This window comes from Felis catus, chromosome B1 (genome assembly GCF_018350175.1).
Source record: "Felis catus isolate Fca126 chromosome B1, F.catus_Fca126_mat1.0, whole genome shotgun sequence".
Classification (NCBI taxonomy): Eukaryota; Metazoa; Chordata; class Mammalia; order Carnivora; family Felidae; genus Felis; species Felis catus.
The window spans coordinates 49388488-49405238 of record NC_058371.1 but is presented as its reverse complement, the minus strand read 5'-3'; the positions used below and the strand labels follow the sequence as shown (position 1 = coordinate 49405238).

Here is a 16751-nt window from a genome sequence, read left to right as displayed (position 1 = left end):
TACCTTCCCGGGGTCAACAGAATTCTTAAGCTCTTGAGCACCTAGGAAATGTGTCAAACATTTTCCAACCTTGATCATAAACCCAGGTCTTCTGATTCCAATTCCACTGCTCTTTTTGTGATATTACAGGGTCATCTTAAATAAATCTGGAGACCACCAGTATGGGGCTACACATAAGTGCATCCTACACTTTTTTTGTATGCCACAGTAGTGGCACCAACTACAAAAGATGCTAATATGCTCTGCAAAGCCAAATGTAACTTAATAACTGATGTTGACAGTATTTTTTTTACAAGGTTGGGGGGGTTGAGTTGAGATGGGACAATACCTTCAGAATTTAAAGCATGCAAAAACTAAACGCTACCCAGCCTTCAAAACATAACTTAAATTACAGTTCTCCTTCCACAACATCTTCCCAGAGCCTCGCATAACTTTGTAACCCCACTCCCAAAGCATCTTGCCTATGATATGAACACAGTTTGCCATGTTATTTGTGGATGTTTGTGCGTCTAGACAGGAGGTTCTTAGAAGGCAGTAGGCTCGAATACATTTAGAGGTAACTGCTTTAGGGCTTCAGCACTAAAAACTCTCCTTCAATATAAAAACATACAAATATGAAGAATGAATAAATGAATCAGGCATAACCAAAGACACAGAAGGTCTCTCTTTACTCCCATAGCAGCCTCTAGATAATTTTGCTGGTTATCTTTCCTCTTACAGAGTCAACCCTAGAAGGTGCCTAGCACTAGACCAGGTATTCTATAGAAAGTAATAACACAGTGGTGCCTGGGTGGCTCATTTGGTTAAATGTCTGACTCTTGACTTTGGCTCAGGTTATGATCTCGCGGTTTGTGAGTTTGAGCCCCACATCAGGCTCCATGCTGGCAGTGTGGAGCATGCTTGGGATTCTCTCTCACTCTCTTTTTCTGCCACTTCCCAGCTCACTCACCCACTCTCTAAGTAAATAAATAAACTTAAAAAAAAGTAACAATACAATAATTCTTGTGCTAGAGATGCTAATCTAGCTGCAAGAAATGAGACACACAGATAAAATCAAGAACTACCTAAGAACAAAGAGCTAAAAGTGGCAGAAATATAAACATACATTATTTCTGGGTTCTATTTATAGGAAGAAAAAAGTGAACTATAATAGTGATTATCCATCAGATGCCTGGGTGGCTCAGTCAGTTAAGCATCTGAAATGGCTGAGGTTATGATCTCACAGTTCGTAGGTTCCAGCCCCACGTCAGGCTCTGAGCTGACAGCCAGGGTCTGGAGCCTGCTTCAGATTCTGCATCTCCCTCTCTCTGCCCCTTTCCGCTCATGCTCGCTCGCTCGCTCGCTCTCTCTCTCTCTCTCTCAAAAATAAACATTAAAAAAATAAATAAAAATAACTATACCTATTACTAACTCCTTGGCTGAGGGACCCCAAACAAGGGGACACTGAGGGAAGGCGGCAATTCAATGTTAAAGTCTCTGTTATCTTCTGGAAACTACATGAGTCACTCCAAGAAGGCTACGGGTATCAAAGACCGCTTCTCATTGCTATCAGTTCGTCGCAGTCCTCTCTAAAAAACCTCTGTCCTCAATAAAGGTGGCTGTGTCTTAGTCTAGTCCTGTGTGAAATCTCACTACAGCTCTAGGCCTAAGTTCCTGAAAGTCCTACAGGATCTTTCCTACATAGACCTCAACCTGCTCAAAGCAAACTGCAAAGTAAATAAAAACGGTACATAGATGGAATGTTAATTTTCATTTGTCATAACGTACAAACTCTCTTCTGTATCTACAATCCCAAAATCGGTAAGTGGAATTTATAAACTTCTTTGGGCAACCAAAGATTTGTTTGAATTGCCAAATAACATCTGGGGTTACTGGTACAACTGGTACAATTCCTCAGTAGTAGTGCCACAGAACAAATTCTTTTTGATATAATCATACTTGGAAAATTTCTCAATACAACTTTATGCTCTGTACAATGCTATGCTGGTGATAGTCTAGACTTATGAATGACCGATTTGGGTGTTCGATGATTTAAAAATAATTATTTTTTCCTTTTTTTTCTTTTTTTTTGTTGAGACAGTGGTCAAGTTTGCTTCCTAGATATTGATTGTTATGTCAAATGACCGATAAAATAGTAAGGTTCTACCCAACACACACCAAGGAAACAAACAGAATTTTGATTTTTAAATGAGTACAACTTATGAAAAACTAACCTGATGACTTTGTGTTTTAGAAACTAATCAGGGACCCTTGATCCCTATCATGTTAGTTGACAAAGTTTAAGGTATATTAAAAACAACTCATAACATTTTGGGTTCTGATTCTTGCGACAGCTGACAAGAATGCTATCAGACAGTTAAGAACTAACAGCAAAGCATTCTTAATAGACAAAAATCACAGCTATTACACATTCTTTTAACATTACATTCACATTCAAATTTAAGGACTATATTCATAAATGCATTATAGAAAAGTTGTCATTGTCAGAAAATGACTGCTATATGAAAAATAACTTGCAAACACATCTTTTAGATAAACATTCTCATTCCAATAAAATTCTTCAAACCACAGAATGTCAGAGAAAGAAGTAATTTTAGAGATAATATAGTCCCACCTCCTCATTTTTATAGATGAGGAAACTAAAACACAGAATACATAAGTGGCTTAAATTAGGTAATAACCTAAGATAATAACAGAAATAAGTCTGGAACCCAAGTCTCCTGATTCTTCATGCACAGTTCTTTACACTATGGTCATTTAATAATGTTTACTTAGTACTTTCTATCTCTAAGACATTGTGCTAGATATAGGCACAATGTGTCTCTTAAGAAAACATTCCCTATTAAAGGAAACAGGGAAAAAGTGCATTATACAGAATTAGACAATAACAGTATTCACTAAAACTATTATTTTTGGCTACTGAAAACCAAAGTGAGGGGATGATTAAAGTAGATGCAAATATGCTCGCATCAATAATTACAGTAAATGTTAACAGATTACCCTCCAGTTAAAAGACAGTATAAAAATGAGTGAAAACCAAGACTCAACTACTATAGACTGCTGTCTAGAAGAAACCCACTTTCAATATAAAGGCACATACGTGTGGAAAGAAAATGGATGGAAAAAGTAATACATAGGGAAAACAGTAAACACATGAAGACTGTAATAAATTAACATCAACTAAAGGAAACTTCAGGGATAAAAACATTTCATAATGATTAAAAGCTCATACATAAAACACAGAAATCATAAATATGTATGCACCTAATAATTGAGTCTCAAAATAAATGAAATAAAAATTAACCAAACTGAAAGGAGAAATAGAGAATTCTTCAATCCTGGTTTGAAATTTTAATATCACTCTCTCTTAGCAACCGATATAACAGAAAAAAGTAACACTGTCAATCACCTGAATTTAACTGATATTTATAGAACATTACATTGAACCAGTGTAACTGATATTTATAGAACATTACATTGAACCATTGAAAGAATACATATTCTTTCAAATATGTATTTGAAAGTATGTATTTGGTATTAGTGTTTGAAAGTATGTACACCAAGTGAAACCATATATGCCGGGGCCACAAAATGAGTCTCAATTAAAAAAAACAAAACAAAACAGGGGCGCCTGGGTGGCTCAGTCAGTTAAGCATCCGACTTCGGCTCAGGTCATGATCTTGTGGTCCATGGGTTCGAGCCCCACGTCGGGCTCTGTGCTGACAGTTCAGAGCCTGGAGCCTGTTTCAGATTCTGTGTCTCCCTCTTTCTTTGACCCTCCCTTGTCCATGCTCTCTCTCTGTCTCAAAAATAAATAAATGTTAAAAAAAAATAAAAAAAACAAAAAAAACTTAAAAAAATTAAATTATATAGAATAGGCTCTCTCTAACCCAAATGGCATTAAATTAGAAATTGACAACAAGATATCAAGAAAGACTCGCTTTTGGTAATTTGGAAATTAAAGAACCCATTTCTATATAACTCGTAGGTCAAAAAACATAAAGGACTTAAAAAAATATTTTGAATGGAATAATAATTAAAATACAACATACCAAGGTTTGTGGGATTCTGTCATAATAATGCTTAGAGGAAAAGTTAAAGCATTGAATACTTACATTAGAAAAGAAAAAAAGTCTATAATGAAGGCCAAGCCTCTATACCTTACTAAGTCATAGAAAAAGAACCATAAAGTAAACCCAAAGAAAGTAGAAGACAATAATAAAAAAAAAGTAAAGCAGAAATCAATGAAATAGAGGACATAAAATCAAAAGTCAGTTCTTTGAAAAGAATAACAAAATTGATAAACCTCTAACTAGATTAATCAAGAAAAAAAGAGAAAACACAGATGATCAGAACCAGGATTGAAAGAGGGGTGATCACTAACATTATATAGACATTAAAAGCATAAAGGGGAATATTATGAACAACTTAATACCAAATAGTTTGACAACTAGGATGAGGTAGACAAATTCCTTGAAAAATACAACTTACCAAAATGGACACAGATGAAACAGAAAATCTGAATATCTCTTTCTTTATCTATTAAAGGAATTCAATCAATCATCCAAAATTCTCCCATAAAGAAAACACAGCCCTGGATAATTTTACTGGTCAGTTCTAGCAAACACTTATGGAAGGATTAACATTCATTTTATATGAACATTTAGAAAACAGAGGAGGGGGGACGCCTGGGTGGCTCAGTCAGGTAAGCATATGGCTTGGCTCAGGTCACGGGTTAAAAGTTTGAACTCTGCATTGGGCTCTGAGCTAACAGCTCAGCCTGGAGCCTGCTTTGGATTCTGTGTTTCCCTCTCTCTCTGCTCCTCCCCTGCTTGTGCTCTGTCTGTCTCTCTCTCAAAAATAAACAAACAAACAAAAAAGAAAACAGAGGAGGGAACACTTCCTAACATGTTTTATGGGGCTGGCATAATAACACTAATACCAAAACCTAACAAAGAAATTATAAAACAGGAAACTACAGACCACCATCTCTCATGAACATATACACAAAATCCTTTCCAATGTATTAGTAAAATGATATATAAAAAGGATAACACATTATGACCAAACAGGTTTATCCTAGGAATGCAAGGTTAGTTTAATATTAAAAAAAAAAAAGTAATCTACATGATCAGAATAAAGAAGGAAAATTATGTGATCATTTGAATAGATACAGAGAAATCATTAGACAATTGAATTAATGATACAACCTCTCAGCAAACTTCTTCAATAAAGGTATCTATAAAAAACCCCTCAAGTAACATTGCAGTTAATACTGCAATATTAAATGTTTCACCTGTATTACTGGGAATAAGACAAAGAAGCTTACTCTCACCACTTCTATTTAACACTGTACTAATGTCCTAGCCATTACAGTAAGGCAAGAAAAAGAAAAGCATGCAAATCCAAAAAGAAAAATTAAAGCTCACTTTATTTGTAAATTAAGTGATTGTTTATGAAGAAAATCCTAGCAGATTTACAAAAACAACTTTTAGAACTACATAGTGAAATTAGTAAGGTAATAGGATACAATGTAACGTACAAAAATCAATTATGTATTATACACTATCTGTAAAACAATTTGAAAATGAAATTTTTAAGAAGTTCAATTTCTGTAGCATCAACAAACACAAAAATATTTTGACATAAATTTAACAAAAGGCTAACAACATCTCTACACTGAAGATTTCTATGAGAAATTAAAGAAGACTTAAATAAACAAAGAGACAGACGATGTTCATGGATCAGAAGACTCAATATTGTTGTCAATTTTCTCCAAACTGTTCTATAGTTTTAATACAATCCCAATTTTCTCACTTTTCAGAAGCTGACAAGCTGATTCTAAACTTTACATCGTAGAGATGCAAAGGAAATAGAATATCCAAGACAATCTTGAAAAACAATGACAAAAAAGACTCACAGTACCTGACTTCAAGGTATACTATAAAGCTACAATAATCAAGACAGTGTGTTACTAGCATAAGAACTGAGAAATAGATTAGTGGGACAGAACAGAGCCCAGTTCCACATGTACAGTCAATCAGTTTTGACAAAGCCACCAATATAATCCAAATAGGAAAGGGAAGTTTTTAAACAAGCAATATTGAAACAGTATCTACCTCCAGGAGGAAAAAAGAAACCACAAATCCTACCTCACAGTATATATAAAAATTAATCCAAGATAGACCCCAAGTCCTAATAGGCAAGCTAAATATAAAAAAAACTGTAACTGCAGGTAGAAGAAAACACAGGAGAGAATCTTGTCATGTATCTTCTTGGGAGTAAGCACAAGTTTAACAAAAACAATACAGAAAACAATGACTATTAAATAAAAAAATTGCTAAATTAGACTTAATCAAAATAAAAACTTCTGCTTACAGTTGTCCTTAATATAATGAATACTCAAACCACAGACTGGGTTTTCATATTTGTCAAATACAGATCCAACAAAGGACTGGTATCCAGAATTTAAACAGCCCAATAAAAAATGGACAAAAGAGTTTAACAGACAGTTCACAAAAGAAATATATACAGAAAACACAAGCATATAATAAAGTGCTCATCATCATTAGTCATCAAGAAAATGTAAATTAAAGCCACAATGAGATACCATTACACACCTACTAGAACAGCTAAAATTAAAAAGACTGACAACACCATATGTTGGTGAGGATGTGGAACAACCAAATGCTCATACATCACTGGTGGGAGTACAAATGTTACAACCACTTTGGAACAATGTCTGGCAGTTTCTTAAAAAATTAAACATATGATGTAGCAATTCTACTTCTAGCTATTACCTAACAGAAATAAATACTATATTCATAGTAAAACTTGTATGAGTATGTTCACTGAAGTTTTATTGTAATAACCACAAACTAGAAACAGCCCAGTGTCCATCAATAGAATGGATAAACTGTGGTCTATGCATACAGTGGAATACCACTCAGCACTACAAGGTAACAAAGATATACCCAACAACATTGATGAATCTCAAAATATTATGCTCAGTGACAGAAGAGGTACACAGAAGAGTATATACTATATGGTTAATGTGGAAGGGAAAAAAGGAATAATGATTGCCTGTGGGAGGTACAGGTGAGGATTTAATGGGAAGAAGAATGAAGGAACATTCTGGGATGTTCTATATCTTAACAGAGTTTTGATGCACAGGTATATGCATTTATTAGAACTTGTCAAATGGTACACTTAAGATCTTTGCATTTCATTGTATGTAATTTTGCTTCAAAAGACAGCAACAAATGAACTAGTTAATGATGTACACGATGACATATTTGGAAAGAAGTGTACTGAAGTGTACAACTTACTTCGAAATGCTTAAAAAAAGAGGGATCCATGGAAGGGTACAGAAATGAATAGCTGGATAAGTATGTGATAAAGCAAGTACTGTAGAATCCAGGTGACAAGTATGTAGTACCTGACAAGTTCCTTCAATTTTTATTTGCTTCATATAAGATGCTGGAAGAAAAACAGCATCATAGATGACTATTTTAGGTCGGACTGCCAATGTTAAGGATTCTGGTCACCATCCATGAAAATCTGGTTGACCAAGAGAGAGAGTAAAGGCAGTAAATATATAAAGTAAGGGGTGGGGTGTATTAGAGCCAAAGCCCAGAAATGCAAGTCTGAAACCTGCCGGAAATAATGCCCAGGGCACCAAGGCAGAAAATAGTCACTTGCAAGCCTTAGGAGATTTGCTTTTGCTTTCTTCCTAACTTCTGCAAGTCTATGAAACTGTCTTCTAGGCCTAGTATCCAGCAGTAAGCTAGCGCTCTAGCTCTCTAGCTTTTTTCCAAGACACATAAGGACACAGCTGGAGGATTTAAAGTCATTGATGAGGGGCAAAAAAGGAAGGAACGGAAATGAATTAAAAATTCCACTGGGAGAAGGTATGACTCACCCACTCCTTGATGGGTAACTACCCTTCAAAATAGCATCTTTTGAAAACAGCCAAGGAGCATTAAAGATTGAACATAAAACTGCTTCTGGGCAGGACTGATTAAAGAGGAATAAAACTATTTTAAAAGGTTACTCTGAGTTATTTGGCAATATTTATTTGCATTCCGGTGAATGGGTGACTCAGATCCCACTGCCGGTCCTTTTCATCTCCAGAGCTATGATTTTTAGAGGACAATAGTCACCAGTAATTGTTGCTTTCTGGAGACAAGTGAAGTCTCAGTCTAGCTGATGGAAATGAGTGATTATCACTTTGCTTGATTTAATGCGCCTTCACAGAAACCCTATACCTGCTTTATCCTTGAACTCTATTTCACTCAGCTTTTCAATTTTTCTATTTGCAAGGATATAGCATACTTTTTGCTACTAACTTGCTGTAAATAATAACCAGGTTCACTTTTGGGGGCTTTTCCTTACCTTAACTTTTAATCTTTTAAGTAAAAAGTAAAATAATCAGGTTTAAACATGGTCTAAACTTTGATTGGATTAGACATAGGATAGCAAAGGAGGCTAACACGAGCTAATAACCTCTAATTTGACCAAATACTGTAACCTTAAACATTGACTCATCTGTCACTATGTAATTTTTAACCTAATTTAAAATTAGTCTTTTAAATAAAAACCTCTGATACACTAATGAAAGTATTACATCTGTGTAGTCAGCAAGTACAAACAACTAATATCAACTAACACTAAAATAAAAATGAAGTTCATTACTTTACATCTGAAAAAGGTCAGCCACACTGGGTGACCCAAACAGTCTTCACAAATACCCTCAGTGAAAGATAATATAAAGAACGGCAAGTTAAAGATCACCTCCAAAAATGTGAAGAAAACATATTATGTACAAAACATAGTATCTCTGGGCTGTTCTTTATTTCACAAAATGTTAACATTAGAAAATGGTTGGCTATGTCTCTAGTTGTATAGTACAAACCAGATTACTATTTCTTTGAACTATATAACAACATTTCCCTAAAAAACAAAATACCACCTTTATTGTAGGGCGTTAGTAGTAAAAATTTACCTTAACAAAGCAAACAAGATGCCACAAATCAGCTTTTTTTCAGATTATCTCATAAAAGTATAGAGACCAGGAGAAAAGAGCAAAACATGTCAAGTGTGGGTTGGCATGATTCAGTGTAACATTTATGGATGGTTTTAAGGCTCCCAGATTGTACTTTTATTGTTTCCCAAGAGTCATTCATGAGATCTGTGGCAATGAAGGCTCAAATCATATACAAATTTTCATCTGAAAGTAAAGTGTTTGTTGCCCTCTTGAGGTAAATTCAAGAACAGAAACAAAACAACGCTGGCCTTGCCTAGTCCATTACAGAAAGGGGCTTTCTTTTCCAACAGGCTTTTTGGCTTTTTCTACAAACATATCATGATCTGAAGCTGGATAGTTGTAACGTAAACTCTATTTTTACCCCAACAACAGACAACTTACAAAAGAAGACACTAGAACATTTCTGTAAAAATAAAATTAAAACTTTACTCCAAGAATAAGCAAAAATTTTTAAGTTTCAATTGATAAAAATGTCAAACTAGCTATATCCTAAACATTCATTAGGCAGATCTCCAGTTAGCCTAGCTCACCTGACCCAGGGGACCCAAACTATACACTGTGAAAAGCTTTGTGGCAAACTTTTATGGGGGCTGGGAGGGTGGGGCAAGTCCAAGATATGTATATTCAATTCCACTTACTAAGCAAGGTTTTCAGGGTGCCTGGGTGGGTCAATCGGTTAAGCTGTGATTGGCTCAGGCCGATCTCATGATCTGAGAGTTCAAGCCCCAGACTGGGCTCTGCACTGGCAGTGTGGAGCCTGCTTTGGATTCTTCGTTTCCCTCTCTCTCTCTCTGCCCCTCCCCTGCTCGCATACGCGCACACTTTCTCTCTCAAAAACAAATAAATATTTTAAAAAATAAGCAAGGTCTTCAACACAATAATAGCTGCACTGAGAAAAGAGTATATGATATGTAAGTGTGGGTACAAAAAGTCAATGGTCTTGTAGATTATCTCACCAGGGAATTCTCAGAGTTAAATGAATTTTAGTAACTCTGAGGTACTGTTGCCATTTCAGTGTCATGGGGCTTTGAACTAATGAAAGTTGTTTTCTCTCAAACTGCATTTTACACTAAGCTATCACTTGATTTTCGGTATTAAGAAGAATGGGTTGGGTTACATCATTATTCCTCTAAAGTTTCAAACACTTCAGCATTTTACTAAGCATGACTTATATTCATGAATAATCAAGATTTTGAATGAGCAGTAAAAACATGGTTAGGGGTGCCTGGGTGGCTTAGTCAGTTAAGCCCCTGACTCTTGATTTCAGCTCAGGTCATGATCTCATTGTTCGTGAGTTTGATGTGCGGAGACTGCTTGGGATTCTTTCTCTTTCTCTCCCTCTCTCTGCTCCTCCCCACTTGCTCTCTTTCTCTCAAATATAAATAAACTTAAAAAAAAAAAAGTATGGTCACTATCTTATCTTGCTACTAAAGCCCATGTAGGAGGAAGAGATCACACCACCCAGTTGTTGTTAAAAACCTAGATTTGTGGACATACAATTAACCTACCACATTCTCTAGAGGCAATCAAACAAAGTAGGTTGCTCACACACACTCTCCCAGCTGCTGGACTCTTTACACAGGTCCCTCGAGATACACTTGATAGCCAAAGGTCTCAACAGGGAAAGTAGGAAGGACACAAAAGATGTCCCTATTCTAAGCCTTACCTAAGTCATTAGCTGTCAGTATTTGACTTATAGATTGATCATTCATACAAAATTCATTCAGACATTTACTTACGGCTACTGTGTATCACAAACCATTTTAATTACGGTGTAATGAAAACCATCCTTAGATTCATTCAAACTTTGGTTCTACTTATCACCTTACAAAAAATTCTCTAAGAGGGGCACTATTTGAAACAACTTTGTAATTAGCTATATGACCCTCTCTCCCCAATATAAAAGAGAAGCCAGAGAAAAGCCTGAAGGCAGGAAGAAGAGTGCAAAAAAAAAAAAAATCCAGAGAGATATTTTTTCCAATATTTTGAAGCTCTGGTGGTGTACACACACACGTGCTCGTACACACACACGTGCTAGTACACGCACAGACACACATTTTCACACACTTTTACATGTAGCATAGTTTCTTGCATTATAGCAAAGTTCAGGCTCTTAAAGCAAAGTCGCCTGGGTTTCACAGCCCGACTCCCACCACCAACTAACTACCTTTGTAACTTTGGCAAGTTGCTTAATCTCTCTGTGCCTTGACTGCCTCACCTGTAAAAACAGGGATAATTTATTATTTTTTTTTAAAGCTCTTTTTTTTTTTTTAACATTTATTTATTTTTGAGACAGAGAGAGACAGAGCATGAACAGGGGAGGGTCAGAGAGAGAGGGAGACACAGAATCTGAAACAGGCTCCAGGCTCTGAGCTGTCAGCACAGAGCCCGACGTGGGGCTCGAACTCACGGACCGTTGAGATCATGACCTGAGCCGAAGTCGAACGCTCAACCGACTGAGCCACCCAGGCACCCCAAAAACAGGGATAATTTAAATACCGAACTCAAATATTTACTGTGAATTTTAAATAAATGCTTATCACAATGTCCAGCCCAACCATAAATGTGCTCCTTTACCCCCATTCTCCTATGTCCTTTCCTCCTCAGCTCAAACTCATGCCTGTAATAATCATCACTCTCACCCCCCTTTCACATTTTCTATGCATTTACATTTATGTGGATATACACAAATATGATGGATCCAGACTGTAAGAATTGCTCTAAAAATTGCTTTTTCACATAATATACCTCAGAAACCAGCAACTCTCCCACATTAGGTGATCTTATCCACTTGCATGGCTATAAATGCCATCTGTGGACTGATAATCCCAATTTTGCATTCCAGCCTGGATGTCTCTTGTACAGCCTACCTGACATCTCCACTTGAACATTTCCTAGGCATTTCAAATTTAATGTATCCAAAGTAAAACTCTTGATTTTCTCCCATAAACCTGTTCTTCCATGTCTTTTCCATCTCAGGATACGGCGGCGTTACCCATTAACCATTTCCTACAACCAAAAAGCTAAGCATCTTCTTTGATTCCTTCCTTTCTTACCCTCAACCCAATCCAAAGTCTTGGCATTTGTAACAACAAAACAGAACTCTAATCCATCCTCTCTTCTCCATCATCACTGCCACCACCCTGAAGTGAGCTATGATGGGTTTAACAGTCTTTTTATCTGGCTCCTCACTTTCACTCTTGTACTCCGCTAATCCATTAGCCAGACAATAGACAGAATGACCTGCTTATCAACCTGAAATGTGTCACTCTCCTGCTTAAAACCATTCATCTACTTCCTACTGCATTTCAAATAAAACTTTAGCTCCTCAAAAGCATTCTATTCTCTGGCCCAGACGTAACTCTTTAAGCTCACCTTAAGATTCTCTTTTGTTCACTGGAATCTAGTCACACTGGCCTCCTCTCTGTTCCTAGAAGACCCGAAAATCTTCCCCATTTCAGTGCTTCTGTCATATTTTTTTCTGCTTTTAGCCTGATTCCTCCTCATATACTTTGGGTCTCAGCTTAAACATTACCACTTCGTCTGGAGAAAAGTCTTAATCTCTATCACAGTAATCTATCTCCACCATAGCACTTCATATTTGTTGAACTAGTAGAAATAAACACCACAAGGGCAAGGACAATGCCTATCTTGTTTCACCATGCTGTTCCTAGTGCCTAAAGCAGTGCATAGCCCCTAGTGGGCCCTCCATAAACATTTGATAAATAAGAAGGAACAGTATATGGTAACTAACTAGGCTTTCCTGAAACTTCTGAAATACTGTATATGAAATCTTAGTATTCTTTTTGCTAAAAATGGAGATACAACGTATCAAAAGAATGCATAATTTTATTTTGCCAATTAGAATGAAAAAGTGATCTCATTCATAAGCAGAAATTTTAGTAGTTATTAATAATAGCTATTAAAAAATAACTTGTTTTGATAGTATGGCAGCTAAATGTTTCGGACAAAGTGTACCCCTAGTGTTCTTTTTGAGGAGACTGAAAATTCAACTGGTCAAATTAAAACTACTCCTGTACTTTAGACCAGCCTAAGGTTGAAAAAAACCTTTAGTGATTTAATGAATCACTCTTTCTCAGAGAATACAAATGTCAACAAACCACACTCACTTATTAAGAAAAAACTGTTAACTATTTCAATGAAAATAATCCTTTCCCACAAAAAAGAAGTAACTCTGAGAACTAGGAACGTATAGGACGATGGATGTGATTGTGATGGATGTGAAAGTAACTGTGGTAACCATTTCACAATGTATATGTAAGTCATTATGCTGTACACCATAAACTTTTACCACGCCGTATGTCAATTCTATCTCAATAAAACTAGAAAATATATGTAATTATAACCCATCCAAAATATGCAAATAAAAATAACAACCCCCTCCCCCCCCCCCCCCCCCCCCCCGCAAAAAAGAACTAGGAATGTAGATGTAGAACAAAAGGAATTCTCACAGGCTGCGGCTCAGGGGATAAACTGACAACCACTCTGCAGAATATGATAAAATAAGGATATCTTACTTGACTGCCTCGTAAATATTGTTGGAGGTATGTCCTGATAAGGCATCGTGTAAATTTCGAATAAAATAATCTCTGTATTCTTCTGGAAGGGCCATAAACGTTCCACCCATCACAATAAACTCCACTTTATCCACACTGTGACCAAGTTGTTTTAACTGAAACACATACAAATTCATCAGCATTAGATGGATACAATTACCCTAAGAAGGTACTGCAAATTTCTAATCTTATTTTGTAGTTTTTTCATCAGTATAGTTTAAAGATGAAAAGCAATTAAACATATTTAGCAAAGGTTTGGATTAAAAAATACACTCCAGAGTCTGAAAGAAAAAAAAAAATTACTATAGCTCGAGGAGGCAAAGTGACAATTAAAAACAATAAACAAGAAGCTTGACATCAATACCTATGTGGAAATTTAAAAACATGTGGAATATAAACTAGAAAGCAGTAAGGGCAAATGTAATAATACAATATGCAACATAATAAATACTTCTTGATCATGTATTTTTTATGTCAGACTTTGCGGTAAGCCTTGGGAACAAAAACAGTGACTGTGCAACATAATCAGGGCTTGATGCCAATGGAAGAAAAAGAACACCAGGTTAGAAATAAAAATTAAGAATGCAGTTTTAAATCAGTTGTGAAGATTATGAGCACAGGTGGCATGGCTTTCTGGAGAAAAAACAACATAAAAATCTGATTGATAAACTATAAAATATTATGTCTCTCTACTAGTGCAGAGAATAGTACAGATTTTTCATTTTGCCAATTATAATAAGCCAAGATTCTAAATTTTAAAAACAGATATTTAAATTTCGTAGGGTCCTTAAAAAGTTAAAAACAGAAATACAACATGATCCACTAATTACACTATTGGGTATTTAAAGAAAATAAAAACACTAATTCAAAAAAATGTATGTGCCCCTATGTTTATTGCAGCATTATTTATAATAGCCAAGATGTGAAAGCAACCCAAGTGCCCACTGAGAGACAAATGGATAAAGAAGATGCAGTGTATATATACAACGGAATATAACTCAGCCATTAAAAAAAGGATGAGATCTTGCCATTTACAAGTGTACAATATGGATGGAACTAGAGGGTATTATGCTAAGTGAAATAAGTCAGAGAAAAATAAATACCGAATGATTGCATTTATATGTGGAATCTAAACAACTAAAACAGATAAAAAGACGAAAGACCTATAAATGCAGAGAACACACTGATAGTTATGAGAGGGTTAAGTGGAGGAGGGGATGGGCAAAATGGGTAAAGGGCAGAAGATACAGGAATGAATAAATTATGGAATGAATGAATCCAGTTATGGAATGAACAAATCATGGGAATAAAAGATACAGCATAGAAAATATAGTCAATGATATTGTAACAGCACAGTATGGTGACTGATGGTAGCTATACCTGTGGTGAGCACAGCATAACAGACATGTTGAAACACTATGTTGTACACCTGCAACTAATGTATCACTGTGTGTCAACTATACTTCAATTAAAAGAAAAATTTCTTGCCCTATCTCAGGCTTGAGAAAAACTGGGTCAAGTAGACTACTAAACTATGAACTCAAATTAATTAATGTTCTATGTAAAGGATGTCTACACTTAATATGACAAAAAGGCACCTTTTTAAATGTTTGTTTCTGACAATGGCAAATAAAAATTTATACATATTTGTATCTTTCTGTAATTGTATTCATATATACATATGCATGAAAATATATATGTAAGTATATATAGGTGTGCATGTAAGTATATAGGTAAGTATGTTTGTGTGTGTGTGTGCATGTGTGTATATATATAAATACTAAAAAAACCTCTATGATTGTTTACAAGGGAAACACAACAAAATCATTCTGGGTACCTTTTTCAAAATACCTTGTCAGGACCCTAAACCAGACTTAATCAGAACTCCTGAGGTGAAAATCTGGCATATGTTTTGGAAAAGATACTCAGGTGATTCTATTGCATTTACAGTGAAGAAAAAAATCACTGCTGTATGCTAGTTTCTAGACCTTTTAAAACCCATTCTCTTTTTGGTAAACGTAAACATTTTACACTCTACTGAAACATTTTAAATGAATTAAATATCATAGCTAAAAAAGAAATTGAAGCAGTGGTCAGTTTAGAACATGCTTTTCTAGACTATACAGGTTGCACCCAGGTGAGGTCCTCTCCTGTGGCTGACAATCCTGACCCACACGTGCTTGGGTGACAGTGAGGTGAAAATATGAACTCGCTGGTATTCACCGATACTAGCTAAATGAACAGAGAAGTGACTTAATGACTATGGTATGTACTACTTTCCTTTTGAGATTCTGTAGTTGCCCTACTAGGTGTTGTTACTGTAAAAATTATAGATGGTACTCACACTTTTTTAAATCGGACAAGTTTAAAATAAAACTATAAAAAAGGAAATCGTATTACTGTTCAGATTTCTCAAGCAGAGCAAGGCCATTTAAACAGTACTACTTGTTTTTCATCAGTTATACTGAAGTATAATTTACATACAATAAAATCAATTAATTTTAAGTGTACAACTGGAAGGGTATGGATGAGTGTTTACAGTTGTGTAACTCCCACCACAGTCATGATGCAGAACAATCCCAGGACTCCTAAGAGTTCCTCACACCCTTCTGCAGTCAATTCCCTATTCCCACCCTGGCATACCAGTCACAATAACTTCTTATCTGGCTCATGGAAGCAAAAATTCAATCCATCCACCTACTGTCTAAGAACTTTCTCACATCTCCATCTGTAAATTTCATATGGTTAATGAGTCTGTATAAGTTGAAAGAAATTTAAAGAATATAGAACCCTTAAAGAAAATAATACAGTCTCTAAAGGAAGTAGTGATTTTGAGCTTGCTGGGTATTGCAAAATAGTCTTCCTCCCTCAGATGGATATTAAAAACTTACCAAGGGGACAGGCACTCTTTTAGTTATTTCAGGTTCAACTCAAATTAAACAATAATACCTTCTAAGTATGTACAAAAATCTAACTTAAAAATGCTTTTTAGAAACTTACCTGTTCTATTCGGTGTCTTGTCTGTAGATAAGGGTCATATCTAGCACGGATAGCTCGCATGGAGGTTGGCTAAGAGAAAAAGAGAAAAATCTCCTGCTGGGCCCACATTGAATAGAAAATAAAAAGTA

At 35.7% G+C, this 16751-nt stretch overlaps 1 protein-coding gene across 2 annotated transcripts in view; it reads right to left on the bottom strand.

The window, feature by feature from the left end:
- The window catches only part of ELP3 (elongator acetyltransferase complex subunit 3), a 95869-nt gene that overhangs the window by 53746 nt on the left and 25372 nt on the right, over positions 1-16751 (bottom strand). For both annotated transcript variants that reach the window (XM_045055611.1, XM_019828610.2), the window contains exons 6-7: positions 16624-16692; positions 13585-13739 (exon numbers count right to left, since the gene is read on the bottom strand). In XM_045055611.1, coding sequence (XP_044911546.1) covers positions 13585-13739; positions 16624-16692 — 224 coding nt within the window. The remainder of the gene's footprint in view (positions 1-13584; positions 13740-16623; positions 16693-16751) is intronic.